Source organism: Ursus maritimus, unplaced genomic scaffold, assembly GCF_017311325.1.
Source record: "Ursus maritimus isolate PB19 unplaced genomic scaffold, ASM1731132v1 scaffold_2, whole genome shotgun sequence".
In the NCBI taxonomy this organism is placed as follows: Eukaryota; Metazoa; Chordata; class Mammalia; order Carnivora; family Ursidae; genus Ursus; species Ursus maritimus.
The window spans coordinates 20060615-20083763 of record NW_024424452.1 but is presented as its reverse complement, the minus strand read 5'-3'; the positions used below and the strand labels follow the sequence as shown (position 1 = coordinate 20083763).

Sequence of the window (23149 nt, the reverse complement as noted above, 5' to 3'; positions counted from 1 at the left end):
GGACGTGCGCGCCCTTGCTTCTTCCTCTTTCTCGACTCCATCTTCGCGGTACGGGCTGCGGTGCCCGCAGTTCAGTCGCCGACATGCAGCTCTTTGTCCGCGCCCAGGAGCTACACACCCTCGAGGTGACCGGCAGGAGACGGTCGCCCAGATCAAGGCTCATGTAGCCTTGCTGGAGGGCATCGCTCCAGAAGATCAGGTCGTGCTCCTGGCAGGCACGCCCCTGGAGGATGAGGCTACCCTAGGTCAGTGTGGAGTGGAGGCTCTGACCACTCTGGAAGTAGCCGGCCGCATGCTTGGAGGTAAAGTCCATGGTTCCCTGGCCCGTGCTGGGAAAGTAAGAGGGCAGACTCCCAAGGTGGCTAAACAGGAAAAAAAGAAGAAGAAGACAGGCCATGGCAAGCGACGGATGCAGTACAACTGGCGCTTTGTCAACGTCGTGCCCACTTTTGGCAAGAAGAAGGGTCCCAATGCCAACTCTTAAGTCCGTTGTAATCCTGACTCTCCCCAATAAAGCCACTTAGTTCAGTCAAAAAAAAATTTTCCTGATCTCTGAGATCACTGAGTTTGGACCACTGGCTGCCTGTTTTTCTCTTCTGATCTAGTGGAAAGGATTATGCTTTGGAGGTTTGAAATTATTCAGCTTGGGTCTGAATCCTGGCCCTTGCTCTTACTCGGGGCTGTGTGTCCTTACGCAGAATTGCATGGTGGTTAGGAGTCCATGCTCTGGAGGTAGACTGCCTGCCTGTGTGACCTGGACAAGTTTTATAATCTCTCTCTGCCTGTCTCCTTATCCGAAAAATGAGAATAATAACAGTCCCGACTTCATAGGGTTGTAGTGAGGAGTGAGTTAATTTGTACAAGAGCATTTATGGTATTGCCCAGCTGTTAGGTAGGCATGAGCTGTTCTTTCGATCTCTGTGAGCCCCCGGTCCTTGTTTTTAAAGGGATAACTTCTCTGGATTATTACGGGAACTCATGAGATGATGTGTAGCAGTGGGCACATGACAAGCACTAATAAATACACAGTAGCTATTTTTATTGCTTCTTTTATTTTGCTTTTATTGATTTTACTTTATTTTTTTAAATCTCATTTAGTTTTAAATTTTATCACAGATGAGAGCAGTAAAGGTCTTGCCCACTGCAACATACTTATGGACAGATCTAAGGCTAGACCTGGTTGACCTTTTTGCCACCCCGTGCCCCAGGCCAGATTCTTGTATAGGTGGTTCTTGGTTGACTTTTCTTCCTTCCCTCTCTATAACTGGGGGCACTCCTCAGACTCAGTCTGCAGTCCTGGTGAATGGGTGTAATGGTAGCTGGCCTCATCTGTCTTTTCTGTAAATCCTGTGAATCTGTCTTTGCTTGCAGGATACCATGCCTGGGGAAAATGAATTCTGCTTTCTGTTTGCACACATCGTGGGTTTTCACCTGGCTTTGTGCATCTTGTTTCATCCATGTATTTTCTTATTCAACATCATATGGACATGGAGGATGAAGTGAATTTTGACCCCAGACCCCGTCACTTTGGAGCAGGCCTGGGGACATGCCAAGTTTCAGTCTGTTGTCCACAGCCGTCCCTAAACTGGTTTAGTTCCCACCTCCCATCCTCACTTTGTGAATAATAAACATTTAACTTAATTTCCTAACAAATACAAAATCATCAGCATCCTCACATGTATTAATTACTCCCATGCCGTCCATGATTTTCTGATCAGTAGTTTAAAATGACAAAAACCGCATAAACGATGAACATATCAACACCGATGTAATAAGGATAGCAGCTGTGTAGAGTCTGCTGACTAGCAGGCACATCCCATGAGTTTTACATGTGTTAGCTTACTTGATGATCACAGTAGCCCCCAGGTTTTGTGGGTAAGGGGACCAAAGCACAGAGGGATTAGGCAGCTTGCCCATAGCCACCTAGCCTCACAACTAGAAAGCGTCCGGCCAGGACTCCAACCCAGGCAGCAAAACAACAGAGCGTGTGCTCACAGACACCCTCTGATCCTGACAGAATAGGGGGCAGTGTGACCATTAATGCCCCATAAGCCTCACACACCCACCAAAAGAGAGTCATACTGGTTCTTGTCTGGCAACGTCATCACGAGAACTCTGGGAATCATTTTATATATTAAAGCGATGAAGGTTTGAGACCGTGTCTATGACAGAGTAATAGCATATACGCTATGATAATGTACAGCGTATTCTGTTTTGCAGCATTTGTGTGTATCTATACATTAAGGGTTTTTTCAACTGGTTTGAAATGGTTCTTTATTCAAAAAGTAACACCACATGCAACATTTTTAAAAAATCAAATAGTACAAAAGGACAGGCAGGGAAAGGCAAGTCTCTCTCCTACCTTGGACTTTTGCCCTCTAACGTGGGAAGCGGCATGGCCAGATTCCAGAATTATTCTGTGCATATATAAATGTAGACTTGTTTTTTTTCTTAAAGGCTGATAGGAGCATATTCTGCACATTCCTCTGTACCTTACCTTTCAAGAGTTTATTACCTAAGAAATCATTTCATATCTGTGTCTGTGTCTATCTACATGTATATCCTCTTCTTTTCCTGTTTTCATGGCAATGCAATATTCCATTAAATGACCATGCCAGAATTTCTTTGACCCCAAATGATGGGCATTTAAATCCTTCCCGGGTCCTTTCTGTTATACGTAATGCTGCTGTAAACATTCTTGCACCCTTGCATGCATGCATGAGTGCCACAGAACAGCGTGCTGGCAGTGGCATGGCCGCCTCCCGGGCCAAGCACAACCCGTGTCCAGTGGCCCTCCTAGGGGCTGTCGGAGTGTACGCCCTGGTCAGCCCTCCGTGCTGTGCCTGCACCCGATTCCATGACCTGCCTGGGTATTAGCAGACGTCAGCCACGGCTGGTTAGAAATAGAGTGGTGTTGTCTTATTTTGCATATTCGAGAACCAGAGAAACCCTTCTGGCAGTGCCCAGCCTCCCCTTTCCTTTCTCAGGTGAACATGGATGACCGGTTTGGACAGATCATGATCGAGAACCTGAGGAGGCGACAGTGTGACCTGGCGGGAGTGGAGACCTGCAAGTCGTTAGAGTCACAGGTCAGAGAGCGGGGCCACCCAGGGAAGGGCATCTTCCCTTTGCAGACCTGAGAAGTGGGGGCTCCACGTGGGCCACTAGTTCATCATGCTAGGGAAGTCCAAGCCCTTGGTCTGGAAAATACACATGGACATTTCCTGTACCCTAGTATTTCAAACTTTCATCATGCAGCTTTTCAGACAAGATGAAAGCAGAGGGAATAGTAAAAAGAACACCCGTGTCCCATCAGCCCGCTTCAGTAATTCACATTTTGTCCATATTGTTTTATTTATCCCCAATTTTTGTTGGTGTTGTCATTGGAACATTTTAAGGCAAATCGCAGACAGTATATCATTCTGCCCATAAATACTTCAGTGTGAATTTCCTACCAGTAAGGACTTTCTTCCCCCTGAGATCATGGTAATACCAATGCCACACCTCACAAATCAACCAGAACTCCTTCATAGCACCCACTACACAGTATGTGTTCAGATCTCCCGAGTTGCTTAAAAAAAAAAAATCTATAGTTGGTGTGTTTCAAACAGGATCCAAACATGATCCAAACTTTGTACTTGACGTGACTCTTAAGTTTCTTAGAATCTAATAGACTTTCTTTTAAAGATTTTATATATTTGTTTGAGACAGAGACAGAGACAGGACAAGTGGGAAGGGGAGGGGGAGGAGAGAGAGGATGTCAAGCAGACTCCACACTGAGCATGGAGCCCAACTCGGGGCTGGATCCCAAAATCCTGAGGAGATCATGACCTGAGCTGAAACCAAGGGTGAGACGCTTACCCGACTGTGCCACCCAGGTGCCCTGCTGGAATCTAATAGATTTTCCTAAATATCTTTTTTTTTTCCTGCCTCCATTAAATAGGTTAGATTTTACATGTCTTCGTCACATTACCACTCGAATGCTTTCAAAAACTGTTGCCCCTAGAGATGTTTCTTTATTTCTCTTTAAAGATACTTTAGTGACTTCTCTCCCATTATAACAATGCATGTTTGGTGTAGAAAATTGGAAAATAAGAAGGAAGATAGAGGCTAGGATAGGTTTTCAAAAGAGAAGTCATCTGAGAGAAGTTTTCATGTGCTTAAAGAGTGTCTTGGATTTGTACGCCAGTGCCTTGTACCTTCTCCGTTTCTCTCCACCGCACATTCTAGAAAGAACGGCTCCTGTCGAATGGGTGGGAAACGGCGTCAGCAGTCGACATGATGGAACTGTACAGCAAATTGCCTCAAGCTGAAGTGAGCAGGTGCGGGATCGGCAATAGCCTCGTGGCGAACGATTATGAATTAAAGGCATAACTGTCTTTAATGTAAAAGGAAAAAAACAACAATAAACCCTCAAACCCTAACTTAGACTTATTTTGAAACAAGTTAATCTGCTAATACAGACTAAACATTGATAGCACCTTGAGAGTAACTCATTAGCCACTCACTGAGATAGGATTTATGCCAACACAGATTATTTTAGTCAAAATAAGCAATCGCACCTGTAACACTCCCAGAGCACCCTCTACAAGTGGAAATTTTGCACAATCCCTGTGTTTTGGAAGAGGAGGAGGAGACTGACGTTGTCCAAGGGCTTCTAAAGGGGAAAAGTCTGCTCGCAGATTTTTAAATGGGACTTCTCCCCTCATTATAAAATAAATTGTTTGAAAATGGTTTTCAAGCTATGTGTGACGTGCATGAAATGGAAAGTAGTTTTGCACTCTGTAGCTGCACTTCCAGAAATTGCTGTTATTAGTAAGTTGGGGTGCGTTTTTCTATGTGTATGTAAAGGTGAATATTTATTGATACATAAGTTTCTGATTTTTAAATCAGTAGATCCCTATTACATGTATTGGTCTATAAGTCACCCTCCTCTTTTAGAAACTTAACAATTGATTGTATTTCTCTTCACATACCAAAATATACCCAAATACAGAAGGTTCCCATGTCCTGTTCAATGATGATTAGTATTTATATTGATATGTGGATAGATTACATTGGTGATAATAATTTTATAGTAATTAAAAAGTAGCATCTAGAGCTGGGCATTTAGTTGTGCCGTATTGTTTATTTTGTTGTGCTTTAATTTCCCTGTTATAAACAACCGTATTTATCTCTGGGCGGTGTTAGTGCCAACTTTAATTCAGTTCTTCTTTTATCGTTACTTTATACTCCCTGGTTTGTGTTTCCTCTTGCCTTTGGGGACCTACAGATATAGGTCTCTTACAAGATAATCAGAATTTTAGGCCTTGCTTCTCCATAGAAGTTGCTATTAATTTTTAGAAGTATCACTATCTTTTCTAAATGTTTAGATCAAGGCCTTGAAGGTTTGTGAAAGAGATGTCTCCATGTGATCAGGTCCATGTTTTCTGGAATCTTCAAGAATTTTCCTTTCCTGCAGGCTGGGTTTCATTTGCTGCATGTCAAGGCAACTGTTTTGAATAGCCCTGGTCAGGCATCTAAAGTGGTAACCCTCTAGCAGCTCTCCTGGGTGCCCAGAGAGGAGTCTGTAACTGGCGGCAGCCGTCACGGGAGCAACTTTTTTCTAGGCCGTCATTTGTCTCGTGTTGCCATGGCCTTGTGTATTCAGCACCATGTATCCCTGACAGAGGTGGGGAATGGGGTGGGACAGGCTTTGGTCTGTCTGCCCAAGGCCGAACAGCCCTCCCAGGTCTGGGAATGCCTGGTAGTTTGTGTCTACATTTGCCAAGGGCTTCTGCTGGATACTGTGTATAAAAAAGAAGTCTAAGGCTAGCCTGTTTATTTAACAAATACCGAGTGCCAACTGTGCACCATGTACTTTCCTAAGCACAAGGCATACAACAGAGATCAAAACGGATCAAAAGATATGCCTGCCTTGGAGTTCACATTCCAAGGAACGGCTTCACAATCTAGTGTCTCCTAAGAGCTGAACTTGGTGCTAAACATCCTGGAGCCTTCATTATGGTGCTGGTGTTTTGTAGAACTTGGCAAATCTGCCTCGTGGGTCTTCTGATGAGTTGGGAAGCAAGCCAAGTACCTTATGTGTAGTCACTCTCAGTTCAGATGTGACCCTTAGGCCTGCCTACCGAGACAGGAACGAAAACACAAATACAGAAACATGCGCAGCAAATGCACATATGTACGCCCCTCCCCCCACCCCAGCCTTTACTAATGGCGATACCTGAATGTTAGCAATGACTATTGTGAATAGTGGGCGTATGGATCATTTTTAATTTTCTTCTTCTTTTTTTTTTTAAAGAGCCACTTTTTTTTTTTAAGATTTTTTTTAATTATTTATTTATTCGACAGAGATAGAGACAGCCAGTGAGAGAGGGAACACAAGCAGGGGGAGTGGGAGAGGAAGAAGCAGGCTCATAGCGGAGGAGCCTGATGTGGGGCTCGATCCCATAATGCTGGGATCATGCCCTGAGCTGAAGGCAGACGCTTAACCGCGCTGTGCCACCCAGGCGCCCCGGATCATTTTTAATTTTCTTCTTAATATTTTTTGAAAATGCCCGAAATTTCTCCCAGCGTGCCCATATTTTAACAGAAAAAACATTTTTTAAGCTATTTTATATGTTTTGCATATTTGTGTGTGCGTTATGTTTTAAAGCTGACATTTTAAATGCTTTTTTTGAAAAAAATCATACCAGGGCATGATAAAAGAAAACGCACAGAATAAAGTAATGTAGAGTAAAAACAAAAACCAGCCCTTCAATCGTGTTTCCCTCACTATCAGTCTACTGCATTCTCTCAAGAGACAAGCACCGTTACCAGTTTCTTCTGTATTTTCCGGAAGGGAGCTATGCATATACAAGCATATATATCTCCCACTTTTTCTTTCGTAAATAATAGTATGCTCTGCATATTATTTTCTACACAACTTACTTTTTGAACTCCATGATAAGCCTTAGAGGCTGTTCTGTGTCATTGCATATAGACCTATCCCATTCTTTCAGATAGCTACATATTATCCTATTGTATGAATGTGCTTTAATTTATTTAACCCAGCTCTTCTGGTTTAAGGTTTTATGCTATGATGCTGCAGTGAATATTCTGGAATGTACATTTTTGTACTCATAGGGTAAAATCTTATTTTATTTTATTTTATTTATTTGAGAGAGAGAAAGAGCAAGAGAGAGACCACGAGTGAGGGGTGGGGTGGGAAAGGAAGAGGGAGAAGCAGACTCCCTGCTGAGCAAGGAGCCTGATGTGGGACTCGATCCCAGGACCCCGAGATCCTGACCTAAGCTGAAGGCAGATGCTTAACCAACTGAGCCACCCGGGCACCCCTCATTGGGTAAAATCTTAAAGGCAGAAGTGCTGAATAAGTAATGTGCCTTTTCAGCATTGATAGAAGAGATCAGGTTGCCATGCAGAAAGGTTGTACCATTTTGTAATCCAACTAGTAACCCAGGAGAGCACCTTTCCCCCGTGTCCTTGCTAAAGTACAAATCAGCCTCTTTTTTGATCTTTGTCAATCTGATAGTTGAAAAAGTATCTCATATTTTAATGAGATCGAGAGCATCTTGTTTTCCTTTTCTGGTGAATGTGTCTTTTGCCTTTTAAATAAGTTTTAGAAGTGTTTCTCATGAAGTATGACAGCTCTTTACCGAGCAAGAAAATCTACCTTTTCTCACTTGTGTTGTGAAGTTTTTTTTCTAGTTTGTCATTTGTCTTTTGACTTTATTTATAGTATTTTTTTTATAATGAAGATAAAATGGAACCACATCACATGTACCATGTTGCTCCCTGCTTCTTTCCTCTTACTGTAATATGAACATCTTTCCGTATCCATAAACTTTGGGCCGTCATCTTCATTTTTAATTGTAGAGCTTGATATTGTCCTACTTTTTTTCTCCCCACAGAATAGAGTCACTTGAATTCCTGGATGAAATGGAGCTTCTCGAACAGCTCATGCAGCATTACTGCCTTTGTTGGGCAACCAAAGGAGGGCATGAACTAGGTACGTGAATTTACTTTTGTTGATTTGCCCTAGAAATGGGGACTTTTTTGTCTCCAAACACCGTAAGTCATGCCTGGAATGAACTGGAGTATCGGATGCGTGTGTCCATGAGCAATAGGCAGAAAATGAGCTGTTATATCCTCTGTGTTTTTATAGCACAGAAACCAGGTGAGTCGTTCAGATAAATCATGTGTACCAACACTAACAAACCGACAGCCCTTTAGAGGTTTCCTCTGGCACTTCCTCTGTGGGAATGGAAAAGACCTTGAGAGTTTAGAGCAGTAATTTTAATAAAAGTAATCACCTTATGACCAGGTTTACTAGACGTCAGGCACACAAATCGTTCTACGTGTCTCCAGCAAACCCATGCAGCTGTGGGTCACATTTCTCCACTTACCTTCTGTGATTAAGGTGAAGTCCCCTCGCCTGGCAGAGGAAGGCCGTGGCGGGAGCGTGGGTCCTTGTTCAGTGTTATTCGCTTCCTCGGTCTTGACCCACGTGGGTCTTGCTTCCTCTGGCGTCCCCCCTTAGGCATCTCTCCGGCCCCATGGAGACCATTTTAGATCCCAGTGTGGCCTTAACTGAAGTAGCCGCCCTTCAGGTGTCCCGAGGACGGCGTCCTACAGACTCGTCCAGTGACATACAGCCTTAGGCAGGGAGCCCAGACAAAACACAGAACATGACACAGCAAGGGCAGCCTCCCGCACAAACATTCCATGCTGACGTGAGGCTGTTAATCATCCCCCTGGGGCTTACCGTTCTGGTAGTTTATAAATTTACCCAGCAGTTCAGCCCCCAAATTCTTTTAAATTTGTCTTTTCATTTTAAAGAATTTATTAGTGGGATTTTATACTGTTATCCCCTACATCCCCCCAATTTTAAAAACAACATCATTCTTAATAGAGACTTTGGAAGCTTCTAAAAAGTCCAGTGAAAAAGAGAAAAATCAGCTGCGTGCCCGTCACTCAGAGATAACCTCTGATAGCTTTTTCCTTCCGCTCTTTTACTAGCTGTGCTTTGTTTTTAGCAGAACTGAATTTCTGTGCTTATGTACTTGGAGTCCTGATCTTTTCCACTTAGTATCGTAACATCCATTCCCCCTCGCTGTGAGAAACTCTCAGTGAGCATAATTTTAATGGTTTTATAAAAATTCTGTCATGACACTATGTCCGGATTGAATCAACTTTGCCACACTTTTGGAACTGTAGTCGTTTGTAATACTATTAAGCCGATTCTAGTTTTTATAAACGAACAACACCCAGAACATTTTTATGTTGGGGGCTGCTTTGTGATATCAGTAGTGTACGTGTGAGGTGAAGATTGTCTCATCTCTGCATTTGCTCGGGGTTCATTACTGAACTTGTGGACTTCTGCCATTGACCTCAGAGCCCATACGCTGTGACAGCACTTTCTGAATCCCCTTGAAACCCCCGTAAACACAGCCTCGTCCAACCTCTTGCTTCCTTGTGGATGATCTCTCACCACTCAGGAGAGCAGAGCTGCCGTGAGGAGGTGTGTGGCCCGTGCCCCTGAGCCGGTGGCCATGGGCCTGGGGTTCAGCAGGGGTTCATTCTCCTAGCTTTGCTTGCTCTGCTCCACGGTGTGAGTCTCTTAACAGCATCTGTGTGTTTCCTTCCCTCAGGTTTGAAGGAAATCACTTACTAATTTGTTGGAGGCCCGTGCTGAGCCGGGAGCTGAAGCCACTGACCTTCCCAGAGTTGTTGGGCCACGTTTCCTGGGTGGTGGCCAGACCTGGCCTGCCAGCCTCATCCCACACCCCGAGAAGCCTCAGCTCCTAAGGCTGTCGCACCACCTTCTGTGCCCGTTGACTTATCGTTGAAATAAATCTGTTGTTGCCAATCGCCCGCGCGTTGGTCCTCCGCTGCTCCTCTCTCCCTTGGGTGGGCTCTGGTTTATCTCCATGTCAGCTGAAACCAAAGATCCTGACTCTTCCTCCAGCCTTGGCTTGCTCCCTGTGAGTCAGCCTCAGCTCAGGCTCCCGCATCCACATGGGGGTTTACCTTGACCTGGGCCTCCACCTCCATCCGAGGCCAGAGCTCTTCTCGGTTCCTGTCTCTGCCCTGGCCGGGACCTGCCTGCTTAGTCCTTGGTTTATTGCAGCCAGCTGGGTGAACCTCGAACCTCTGAATGTGTTATCTCATACAGTGAAGGGGATCTGCAGGCGTGATTGCTTAGGACCTTGAGATGGGGAGATTACCCAGGAGTATCTGGGTGGGCCCAGTGCCATCACAGGGTCCTTACAAGGAGAGGCAGGAGGGTGGGAGGAGAAGGAGGTGTGCTGATGGACCCAGAGAGGAGCGGTGCACTTTGGAGATGGGGAGGGAGCCAAACCAACCAGTAGGTGGCCACCAGATGTTGGGAGACACAGAACAGACTCCTGGAGCCTTCAGAGGGAACCATCATTACTGCCAACTTGAGCCCAGTGAAATGATTTCCAAGTTTCTGGCCTCTTGTACTGTAAGAGAATTTTAGTGTTTTAAGCCACAAGGTTTGTGCTCATTTGTTATATAACTACAGGATACTAATGGAATGTGACAGCTGAGTAGGGCCCAGGGTTCTTATCCTGCAATTCAGAAACATAAGGCCCGTCTACCCCTGTTGAACTATCTGGTATTTTCTGGGGCCATGAACATGATCCTATGTGTGCAGGATGGCAGTGAGAAAGCCCCCTGGCCCTCCTCTCTCCTAAAGAGAGGACAGCCTGTTCTCCCACCAAGCAGAATCCTTGGTCAGTGTTCTAGAGAGTGGGACGGCATACCTGTTGGTGGGGTTGATTGATACAGCGTGAAATAACATCGAATCGCCCTGTGAAAAAGTTACTTCCTTTTCAGGGATCTTTCGAGTCTTAAGAAGTTCAAGGAGAAGCTCTCGGGCTGGTACTGGTATGTCTTTAACACTTCTATAACATTCCCTAATCCAGTGGTTTTGAAACCGTTGGACCAAGCCATTAGTGGATGGTGAATCCATTTAATGGATCAAATCCACTATTTTAGAAAAATATAAAAAAGAAAATATTTTAGCACATAACTAGTAGGAAAGGTGAGTACTGCTTTTTGATACTTATTTCATTTTTTAAAAAGATTTAAATTATTTATTTGTCAGAGAGCACAAGCAGGGGGAGCGGCAGGCAGAGCAGGCAGAGGCAGAGGGAGAACCAGGCTCCCCGCTGAGTGGAGAGCCCTGTGTGGGGCTCCATCCCAGGACCCCGGGATCATGACCTGAGCCGAAGGCAGAAGCTTAACCGACTGAGCCACCCAGGTGCCCCCTGGAACTTGTGCTTTTGACTGCTGCATTATATGTATCCCCTCTACCCTTGCCCCTAACAGCTCAGGAAAATCCCCTGCCATCACCATTGCTCAAGAGTGTGGTTGCCCTGATGACTCATTTACTCATGTATTCCTGATAAATTTCCAGATTTATGAGATTGGCTCGTTTCTTACTTTGGGGCTGTTTTAGATGTCAGTGATGAAGAGTGGCTCTTTTTCTCCAAAATTACATTTCTTAGGCTTTTGAATATTTAGTAGCAGAAATGGCTACTAACAACAAACGAACCACCCAAACCCACCTAAACACCAGTGGGTATCTAGAATGCTTTCAGTTTCAGTAATACTGAAGAGTATTGTTAAAGACCTCAGTTTGCTCTTTGTGCTCTGTCTTTATCAAGATGTTGACTTTTAATCTTTTGTTTGTTACCTTATGATCATAAAGTAGCTGCTAGACTGCCAGGCATCACAGCTGCATTCCTGGTAGTAAAAAAGATGGGTCTTTTCTTCAGTAGTCTCTATCTTTTTATCCAGAATAAAATTATTCCCAAATGTGCTTCAATACACTTTCCCCTATATCTCATAGTAGGAACTGGGTAGGATTGCCAAATAAGATACAGAGTGCCTAGTTAAATTTGAATTTCAGGTAAACACAGAATTTTTAAAGTATAAGTAACATTACCTGGGATGTATTTATACTAAAAAAGTTACAGGTTGCTTATCTGAAATTCAGATTTACCTGGGTGTCCCTTATTTTTATTTGCTAAATCTGGCCACCCTGGAAGTTGGTCTACTTGCAAGAGGAGCTGGCAAACAGAATATCTGGATTTCCAGCTCTTGTAATCCAAGATGGGCAAGAGAGAAAGAGATTGGAAAGCTCTTAGGTCATCAGCCACCCAGTGTGGAGTCACTCTGATTGTGTTTGCTCTATTGCACAGAGAATATGTTTACATAATTCAGAAAATTTATGAAGTTCAAAGCAGAATCAAACTATATTTTTATTTTAGAGTCTTTTTACTTTCTTTTGGAGGGGGAGATATAGATGGTTATGAATAAATGCCTGCCATGGGCAAAGTATTTTTATTTTGGTTTACTTTTTTATGTCCCTCCTTGTTCCACGAAACGAATTAGAATGGCATCACCACAAAAGGCAAAAATAAATACTTAGTGGAGTGGAATATGAGCTCAACAAATTACAAAAGGCCCTGAGTTGTGCATATTTTATTGTTCACACAGGTACTGGAAGCAGGCTGCAAATCTGACTCCCCCAAGTCCTCACGGGGATGGAAACATGCTCCAGTTTCCATAAAGTCACAGCCAGCCTCCATGCTCAAGAGAGGCACAACTCCTCCTCCATGGAGACCCAAGAAGCTTCCCCGGAGCATCCTAAGTGAGATCTCTGAATGCTGGGGGGCCTGGGTTTGCACCTGCTGCCCCAGGACCCTTTGGCGTGAGCCTGTGCCTAATACCGACGTTCCATGGGATCAAAATGGTGCAGTCCAATTCTATGTCTCTGGTTTGCTAGACCCATTCAAGAGTAGAAGTTAGATAATCTGGGGACAGTGAGAGGGGCCTGCAGAACTGATGTGCCTAAGTGTTGTTCCTGAAAGCTGGACATTTTATACAAGATTCCCTGGCAGTGAGTTTGAGATCAGAACCCTCAGCAAAGACCTGGGGGTCAAATTGACTGAGTGGTCCAGATCCCAGTGCTTTTCAGAGCCAGCCAGATGGAGGGGCTAAGGTGTTCATAAGAAAGTATAAGAGCTTGTACGAGTGACAGAGCTTCATTCCAAGGTAGTTGCCTCAAATATAAAACAGACCATTTCACGACCACACCCCCCCTAAAATCCCCAAGGACCCTTCTTCCCCTTGGTATGAAATCCAACTCCTTCCCCTGGCCCACAAGACCCAAGACCCTATGTGGTCTGGCCCATCCTCCCCTCTCCCACCTCATCCTATGCCACCTTCCTCCTGCCCGTGACACTCCTAGTCTTGCCTTCTTTCTTTCCCTTAACGTGCCCAGACTCTGCCTCTGCTGTTCCCTTTCCGATTCAGCCTTCCACCTTAAAGCTTAGTGGGAACATCGCCTCCCAAGAAAAGCTCTCCCCCATTACCCTGTGTAAACGTCCCCTGTTGCTGTAGCTCAGCACCTTCTTTGTCTTCATGATCCTTCCCTGAGCTTGTCATCATTCTTACGCATTCCACAAGTATTTATCAAGCACCTTCTATGTATCAGGCACTGAGAGTGAAGCCAATGAACGGATCAATAAACCAATATAATTACTGTGCTAATTGAGTGTTCTGATGACTCAGTAGTCATGGTGTGAAGGATGATGTAATCCTACCTTATCAAGGCGTTTGATTTATAGCTACTCGAGGTAAACATGCTTGGAATTCAGATGGGGGAACTCAGGCACTATCCTGAATGATGGTCACCCCAGCAGGTTATGTATATGGTGACACTTGGTAGACTCTTACTTAACGTTTGTCAGCTTAAAGATCCACACAAGGAATGGGGGTGGGGTGGGGGGAGATGCCTGCAACAGCCCCTGCAATAATGCAGTATTGCTTAAGTGAGGCACCTCTCCAGGCCAGTCCCCAGATGGCTGTTGAACCCCTGGAGAGAGAGGCAGGGAACAAGATCCAAAACCTGGCTAAGCTCAATGCGGGAGAAATTGCCTCGCTCTGTCTGCAGAGAACTTGTTATAAACTCAGCGATTGAGTAATAAAGTGACCTGGGAGAGCTCTGGGAACTTGGGTAAGGCTCATTGTTCTGGTTTTACCCACCCATTGTTTCCCAATTGTGGATGAGTTTGAGTGCTGGAGGTCTGAACCCTGAAGGGTGGATCATGGCTTCCAGAGCTCAGAGGGGAGAGAATTTAGAGATAACAAGGAGAGGGGACCCACTGAGGGAGTGAGAGGTGGGACTGGTCCTTGAGGAGTGAGAACCAGGGAATGGGGCACTTGGAACATCCTGGTGAAATCATGCTAGAAGGAACATTGCAGGAAACCACGTGTAGGACAAAGTCACAAAGGGCAACAGGTCTTGCTTTGGTGCTGGTGGTGCGGCCTATCACAGAGGAGGGTCATAAAGCCTTCCCGAGTCTCTGTCTACAACTTGAATCGGGAATGGCCAGGCGATTCGCTTTGGCCAACGGGATGATAAGAAATAAGACAGGAGCAACAACTTGAAGGTGCTGGTGCACTGGGATTCTCCGCTTGCTGCAGGGGAACCCTGTGGTGACCAAGGTGTGAATAAACTGGCTTGCCTGTGGTACGGGAAGACCACATGGAGCAGAGATGAGCTGTCCCAGACGAGGCCTTCTGTAGACTCAGGCCCCGGCCAACATGCCAGCTGATCACAGATGTTCGGCAGAGTCCAGATGGGATCCACCAAGCCAGTCCAGACTAGAAGAACTGCCTCGCCGACTTGCAGAATCGTGAGCTAAATGAATGGTTATTGTTTTAAGTCAGTATATTTGGGGACAGTTTGCTGCCCTTCGGTAGCTAACCAATATAGGTGTGGGGGGGCGGGGGTTGCAGGGAAGAGGGGCAAGTCTCGGTCGATCGGTTCTTCCACTAATGCTGATTCAGTGCCAAGCTGTGCGCTAGCTATAAAGGTTTCACAGTGGACACAGTGGACATGGGCTCTGCACTGTCAGAGCACCATCCATCTGTGGCCCCTGACAAGGAACTTTCGGTATCTTGTGGCAAGTCCGGGAGGTGCCGTGGGAGGTGCTGGGGATGTGCCAGGTGAGTGGGACCTGGGGTAGAAGGGGTGAGAGAGGGTAGGAAGACACTTTTTGGCCGTAAGAGAGTCTGGATGGTTGAGGAGAGGACATTGCCACTTGGCAGGAGCAATGTGCTTCAAAAGGGCACGCATTTCCTCCGGAGTCATGGGACACTCCCAAGGGTTCCCAAGGACACTTGCAAGGCATCCATTTCCAAGGAGCCAAAGTAAATAAATGGAAGTAGTGTATCTGTGGTATTAAAACTTAATGGAGGGGTAATTAGGAAGAAAACAAGTCTTGAAAATCTCCATGTGGGGGGACAATGAAGAAAGGTTAAGAAACTGTTTGAGGGACTCTGTTTCCAGATTCTCACCTTGTGTGATTGGTGCCTTCCTCCACTGGTCTCCTCCTAGCATCCTTCTCACCTCAAATCCTGCCTGGTATTTGCCCTGGGAAGTCAAACCTGGGGGGAGGGAACACTTAGAAATACTGGTGTGGGCATTGAAAGAGTGAACAATGACAATGATCACGTGGCAGATCCTTTTGTAGGTATGAGGAGGATTCTTTGCTTCCAACAAAATTGAAGGAGATATGATAGCATTGTCAGCTTGATTAAAACTTACTTATTTGCTTGCTTAGAGAAAAAGAGTACACCAGTAGGGGGGTGGGGAGGGGCAGAGGGAGAGAGAAACTGAAGCAGGCTCCACTCTCAGTGCGGAGCCCCACATGGGGCTCAATCTCATGACCTTGAGATCATGACTTGAGCTGAAATCAGGAGTCGAACGCTCAATCAACCACCCAGGCGCCCAGATTAAAGCATTTTTTGAAGAATAGACACTAGGTTATGCTTGGTATATAACTCAGTGTTCAAAGAAGTGTGTAGCATTGCTCTAGGAAACCTCTTACAGTCCCCTTCTATTTATTTTTGTGAAAGGTCTCTCCATGCCTACATGTATAAAAATGAAAACTGGAAATCGAGTTGATGTTGAACCCTGTCTGGTAGAAATAAGCTATAGTTATCTTGGGACATATGAACTCATTGAATAAATATGTAAAACCTGCTCTATCCATCTCATTAAAAGATGCATTTCCAGGGCTCCTGGGTGGCTCAGTCGATTAAGCATCTACCTTTGGCTCAGGTCATGGTCCAAGGGCCCTGGGATCGAGTCCCACATCAGGCTCCTTGCTCAATGGGGATCCTGCTTCTCCCTCTGCCTGCTGCTTCCCCTGCTTGTTCTCTCTCTCCCTCAAGTGAATAAATAAAATCTATTTTAAAAATTAAAAAAAAATAGTTGTTGGGTGTATATCAGAGTCAATGTATTTGCATTCCATTGCATAGCTTTGGATGAATGACATAATGGTTTTATAATATACTGGAAATTACATTCTTTGCAATTATACACAAACACATACAAATATATCCTTTAAAAAATGTACACAATGTACATTGTACACAATGTAAAAATGTACACAAAAAATGCAAGTGCTCATGCTCCATACACTATACTTTAAGTCGCTTTTTCACTTAGTAAAACATTTGTAGTTTCATTTAATAAAAAATGTAGTGGTCTTTCCGTATGAGTGCATATGGACTTACCGCATTCATATCAGCTGCCTGGGATTTCTTGGTTTAGATGTAGCAGAATGTATTTGACTGTTGGTGGTCATTTCAGTAATTTCTAGGTTTTTTGCTTTTACATACCATGCTGCAAAAGACATCCTTGAATGCCTCTTCTGGGAAGTTTTTGTGCGTTTATTTAAGGGTAAATGTTTAGCACTGGGGTTCCTGGCTCAGAGGAAGTGTACATTTTACATTTTGAAAAGTGCTCCCCATATTTTCTCTCAAGAAGGCTCTACTTTCCCCCAGTGGGGTTTGAAAACATCAGTTTTTCACATCTCCGTCAGCTAGGAAAAAAACACTAAATGTCCAGTTGGTAAAAAGGAGAATACCTTGTTTTGATTTGCATTCCTATAACTATGAGTAAGTTTAAACCATAATGAGAGAGATTGAGCAACTTTTCATATTTTCATCAGCCATTCCTCTGTCAATATTCTGTCCGATTAAAAACTGGATTGCCCTTTTTTTTTAAAAAAGATTTTATTTATTTATTTGACAGAGATAGAGACAGCCAGCGAGAGAGGGAACACAAGCAGGGGGAGTGGGAGAGGAAGAAGCAGACTCCCAGCAGAGAAGCCCGATGTGGGGCTCGATCCCAGAACACCGGGATCACGCCCTGAGCCGAAGGCAGACGCTTAACGACTGAGCCACCCAGGCGCCCCTGCCCTTTTCTTATTAACATATGAGTACTTTGTCAATTAAGAAATTACTAGCCCTGTGTCTGTCATGCGTGTGGCAGGTATTTTCCTAGTTTACTCTTCGTATTTTCTCTTCACGTACATGTGTGTTTTTGTCTACAGATGTCTGTATTTTTTTATGAACTCTCACTTACCTTTTTTTCCCCTAAATTAAGTTTTTTGAGATAATTGCAAGTTCACACACAGTTGTAAGAAAAAGTACAGAGTGACCCAGTGTACTCTTACCCAGTTTCCTCCAACGGTGACATCTCACAAATATAGCACATTATCACACCCAGGATATTCACATTGATACAATCAAGATGCAGAATATTTCCATCGCCCCAAAGACCCATGGTGGTGGCTTTCTTTTATAGCCCTACTCATCCCCTCCCACCCCTACCTCCTCCTGAAATCTTGACAGCCACTCAGATTGTCTCCATTTCTGTAATTTGTCATTTTAAGAATGTTTAACAAGTAGAATCATTCAATATGGAACCCTTTGGGGTTGGCTTTTTCTCACTCAGCATAATTCTGGAGATTTCATTCAAGTTGTTGCATGTACGAATTATTTTCATCACATCGTACCAAGGGTACCTACTATCAACATAATGTTGACCTTGATCACCTAGATTTTCCCCTGTAAATTACTCCTTCTTACCGCCTTCCCATACTGTCCTCTTGGGAAGGAAGTCACCATGTACAGTAATGCTTCACGTCCTTGAGGATAGAGTTGCTACAGAAATTACCTGGAATTCCTCACCAGAGATTTCTTTCTTCTCCCTCATTTATTTATTTATTAGTTTATTTACATCAGCATGGATATTCTGATATCAGTATGGATTCATGGATATTTATTCCATACTTTGCTTCATAATCCAATACTGCTTTATTAATTTTGTCATGTGTAGGTTTTTAACCCTGTCAAGCTATTTTCCAGTTTGACAATGTGCTGTACATTCTGACCAACAATTGCGCGAGTGATCCAGTTCCTCCACGCTCTTGTCAGCATTTGGGGTTGTCACATTTTTTTCTTAAACTTTGGCCATCCTGGTAGCTATGCAGGGGGATCTTGTGGTTTGGATTTGCATTTCCCTCGTGCCCAATGCTGTTCAACATCTTTTGCCATTCGTGTATCCTCTTCAGTGGATTATTTCTTCCATGTCTCTTGCCCATTTTCTAACTGGATTTTGTGGTGTTGTTTCGTCTTTTGGTTTTGGGGTTTGGGGGCATTTTTTTTTTCTATTGAGTTTGAGAGTTTTTTATTTTATTTTTATTTTTTTATTTTTTTTAAAGATTTTATGTGTTTATTTGACAGAGAGAGACAGCCAGCGAGAGAGGGAACACAAGCAGGGGGAGTGGGAGAGGAAGAAGCAGGCTCATAGCAGAGGAGCCTGATGGGGGCTCGATCCCATAACGCCGGGATCACGCCCTGAGCCAAAGGCAGATGCTTAACCGCTGTGCCATCCAGGCGCCCTGAGAGGTTTTTATTAGTATACACACTGGTCCTTTGTCAGATTTGTGATTTGAAAATATTTTCTCTAGGGCTAAAGCTGGTCATGTCATCCTCTTAATGGACTCTTCTGAAGAGCAAAAAAAAATTTTTTGGATGAAGTCCAATTTATTAATTTTTATTTTTATGGGTCATACTATTGGTATCAAATCTAAGGACTCTTTGTCTTGCCTAGTCCTAGGTCCTGAAGATATTCTCCTATTTTTTTTTCTAAAAGCTTTATGGTTTTAGAATTTACATGTAAGTGTGTGATCCATTTTGAATTCCTTGTTGAGGGTTTTTTTCTTTTTAATTTTTATGTGTTTATTTATTTTGCCTGTGGATGTCCAATTACTTCACCATAATTTGTAGGAAAGACTTTTTCCTTTGGATTGCTTGTGCAACCTTGTCAAACTGTCAATCATTTTCTGTATATGGTACATGTTTTGTGTCCTACTCAGAAAGGTCATCCCCATCTCAATAGTAAAAATTAATTAATCTATGTTCTCATATTTTTTTACATCTGAATTTTTGCTCTTTCTAAAGGTTTTTTTTTTGTAGAAAAGAGATAATGATCTAGTTTTTTTTTTTTTATTTCCCAAAAGGTTACCCATTGTCCCCACTCTCCTTGTACTCCCACCGATTTAAAACTTCACTTTTATCATAAACTAAATTCCTAAAAATATTTGTGGCTATTCCTAGGCTCTTCATTTCAGTTCCAGTAGCTTGTCTGTTTCTTCTCTACTTCTAAACTATTGAGTCTATTTTAATTATTGTTATTTGGTACCTGGTAGAGCCAGTTCCCTCTACTTCTCCTATTTCCCTCCTGGATATTCTCATGTGACTTTTCCTTAGGAAATTCATTGGCAAGTTTAGTTAGCTATCCCCCATATATTCATTTCCTCCTTCTACAGTGTTGGGATGATGGGGGTGGAGAAGCTGCTGGCCAGCCTCAGACTACACTTCCCAGCCCCCCTTGCCTCTAAGATGTAGCCATGTGACTAGTTCTCGCCAATGGGATGTAAGGGAAATGATACAGGTCACGTTACCCTTGATATGGCTAAGAATTGGGTTTTCTTGTCTACCTTTCCTTTCTCCTTTTCTGACCACCTTGGATGCCAAAAGTTTATAATCGTGGGGACGCAGGCTGGAAGCTGCTGGTCTGTGAATCACTTCAGAGACAGCTCCCTGCTGAACACTCAGGGGTGATAACAAACAACAGCAGCAAAACCCACTGCACATTTAATGCGTTTAGCCACTGAAATGAAAGGTTTATGCTCCACAGCTGCTAGTGTTACTATAACATATTTAATATCACCTTACCAAGTTCTCCCAAGCTCCTGTTGTCTTTCTTAGCGTGGCATTAAATTCATAACTCAAAGAGAACTACTAACATTACAATATGGAACACGACATCCTTCTCTATCATTAGGCCCTCTTTTATGGCCACCAGTAGAATTTAAAGCAGATCTTTTATACCATCCAAAGATAGTGACATTTAATGCATAGTTGACCTTATTTCAGGAATCTCAGAGCGCACTCACACAAGGTATATGTATTTAATTTTACCTGAATGGAATCACATGACATGCAGTTTCAGAAACTATATTTTTAAAAATATTTTATTTATTTGAGAGAGAGAGTGTGCGTGACCAGGGGGAAGGGCAAAGGGAGAGGAAGAGAGAATCTCAAACAGACTCTGTGCTGAGCACGGAGCCAGATGTGGGGCTCAGATCCATGACCCTGGGATCATGACCTGAGCCAAAATCAAGAGTCGGCCACCCAACCAACTGAGCCACCCAGGTGCCCCTAGAAGCTACATTTTTATTTCAAAATTTCTACAACACTACATAGAGATCTACGTATAGAAGCTGATAATTTTTTAAAAGGGCCAGCTAGTTAATATTTTCAACTTTGTGGGTCAAGAGGATATCACGGAGGTCCTTAATAACCGTTTACAATCTAAAAACTTTCTTAGCTTTTAGTCAGTTAAATAACAGGCAACCAGCCAGAGCTGGCCCATAGGTCATAGGTTGCCAGCCTTAAGTACACATCATCATTTAAAATAACTACTTACTTAAGTGGTCTTCTGTTAATGTACATTTATATGGCTTCCATATTAATTGCCTATGATCAATACTGTGGCCATCAATTATATGTGTAGATAATCGATATATTAGATAGATATATCTAGCTAATAGATAAGTCATACTTATCTATTTACCCCCAAAGGGTAAATTCCTAGAAATAGAATTGATAGGTTGGAGCATATGATATTTTACTCTGTGATACGTATTGTCAAAATATTCTCATTTACATTTACATTCTCATCAATTATGTATAAGAGAGCCTGTTTTACCACACACTTGTCAACACGAGATATTATCAAATTTCTGATCTGTCAGTCCAGTAAGTGGGAAAAAATGATACCTCATTGATGTTCTTACACTTACCAGGACTGTCTTTTCATATATTATTGTGACTTTATTATTTACAAATTCCCTGTTTGTGCTTTTGCCCATTTTTCTCTGTGATTTTTTTCACATTGATTTGTAAGAACTCTTTACGTAGTAGGGAGAGGAACACTTTATAATTATGTGCAATATTTTTGCCCCCAGTTTTTCATTTTTCTTGTTTCATTTTCCTTTCTGTTTTGGAAGTTCTATATTTTATCTGGTTAGGTTGATAGAACCTTTTACTATATAATCAGTGTCTAGTATGCTTGCCATGCCTCCCCCCTTTTAAGATTATGAAAGCATTTGCTGTGTTTTATTTTAGTGCTTTTTAATGGTCTTTCTTTTACATTTTAACCTTAGGTTTATTTAGAATTTATTTTCAGGTACAGAATGAAGCAGAGATTCACATTTATTTATTTATTTATTTATTTATTTATTTTTAAAATAAGGCTATCATATTTTCCTAATGCTATTTCAACATCTTTAATCCATGATTTTGAACCCCGATATAAATGTCCATGCATATAATTGAGCCTAAAAGGACTCATTTAAAAAAAAAAAAAAGCTCAGAAGGTATCAAGGAACTGAGTATTTTGGTTCTAGCAATTTATTCACTCCTGGCCTTAAATGAAGAATTCCTTGAAAAACAAGGTATGCTTTATCTTTAACTAGAAGTTTTTTACCTGATAACAATCTGTATATCAAAGATAAAATTCTTTTATTCAGGTTGATAGGATTGTTGGTGTTTCCCCTGAGCAGAAGGGCACAGTTATTTAGAACTGAGAAGTATAACTATACCAATGCTGTGCATTTGTACTTTATCTGTATGTACGTGTGACCACAATTACAGACATAAAATAATTAATAATTTGCACAATGGGCTGCCGAACCTAAAGAGTAAAAAAAAAAAAAAAAAAAATCCAAGATGACATTTCACCAAGTTTAAAGAATAATTAAGGCAACAATTTGGGTGCAGTCTTGGCTGAATTCCAGCTCCAGAGTTCACCGGTGTACGGTCCTGAGCACGGCTGTTCCCCCCTGTGGGCCTCGGCTCTCTCTTCTGTAAAATGGGCTAATAATTAGAACGCCTGACTCACGTTGTTTTTGGCGGGACTCGAGGAAGAAGGCAGGAATCTGCTGTGCCTGGGATTAGCCATTGCTATCCAAGGGCCCTCACACCTCTGGTCTTAACTTAAACTCCGTCCCCATCTCACACTGACACCTTGTTTCTGGTTTTTTATTAAACAAGCCAGCGCCTGGCTGCAGACTATACTTAGCTGAGTCCTTGACCCTGGCTTTGTTCCTGTCCACCCCTACCCCACTGCTCCCCAGGGTCCTGCGCCTGTTACGGCCCAGCGCCACTCAACTTCCATTCTCACCCCAGCCCAGAAAGTCCTGGCCCAGCTGTGGGCACAACCTTGTAGCTCCAACCAGAGGTCGCCATGTCCTTTGAGCCCTCTCCATTGGGCTGCTGACTGGGGTCCCACTTGGTCCCGCCACCTTTCCCTTACCCTTGAGGATACTTAACTGTCACCGATATTTGCACTCCCAGAGAGGATGACTGGGAATGCACATGTTTGCTCTTACTGTGAGAATTTCTGGCATTGTGACAGAGGGCACAAGCTGGCTGATGAGCCGGGGCTGGTCATCATGGTGGCAGCCATAAACATCAGGGTAGTTCATCTGGAGGTGACTTTTGCTCTTGCACTTTGCCTTACATAACAGTTATTTGTGCGTCTGACACATCTCACTGATTTGACTGTAGAGTTCGTGAGACATTATCTCTTAATCACCTCTATTCTGGGTGGAAAGGTGGCCACCCCGTGACTAAGGAGTTTCCCTGCTCCCCCCCCCGCCCCACCAGCATTTGTCTGTTGTCCTGA

General features: G+C 43.4%; 2 protein-coding genes across 3 annotated transcripts in view; both read left to right on the top strand.

Moving 5' to 3' along the window:
• Positions 1–9870, top strand: part of LCMT1 (leucine carboxyl methyltransferase 1) — an 85352-nt gene extending 75482 nt beyond the window's left edge. For both annotated transcript variants that reach the window (XM_040635197.1, XM_040635196.1), the window contains exons 8-11: positions 2988–3089; positions 4231–4322; positions 7911–8008; positions 9651–9870. In XM_040635197.1, coding sequence (XP_040491131.1) covers positions 2988–3089; positions 4231–4322; positions 7911–8008; positions 9651–9673 — 315 coding nt within the window. In that variant the 3' untranslated portion in view covers positions 9674–9870. The remainder of the gene's footprint in view (positions 1–2987; positions 3090–4230; positions 4323–7910; positions 8009–9650) is intronic.
• Positions 5–540, top strand: LOC103657799 (ubiquitin-like protein FUBI). The gene is given in 2 exon segments (XM_040635198.1): positions 5–132; positions 135–540. Coding segments are annotated over 2 exon segments (399 nt in total). The 5' UTR covers positions 5–83; the 3' UTR covers positions 485–540.
• Positions 9871–23149: the final 13279 nt, after the last annotated feature.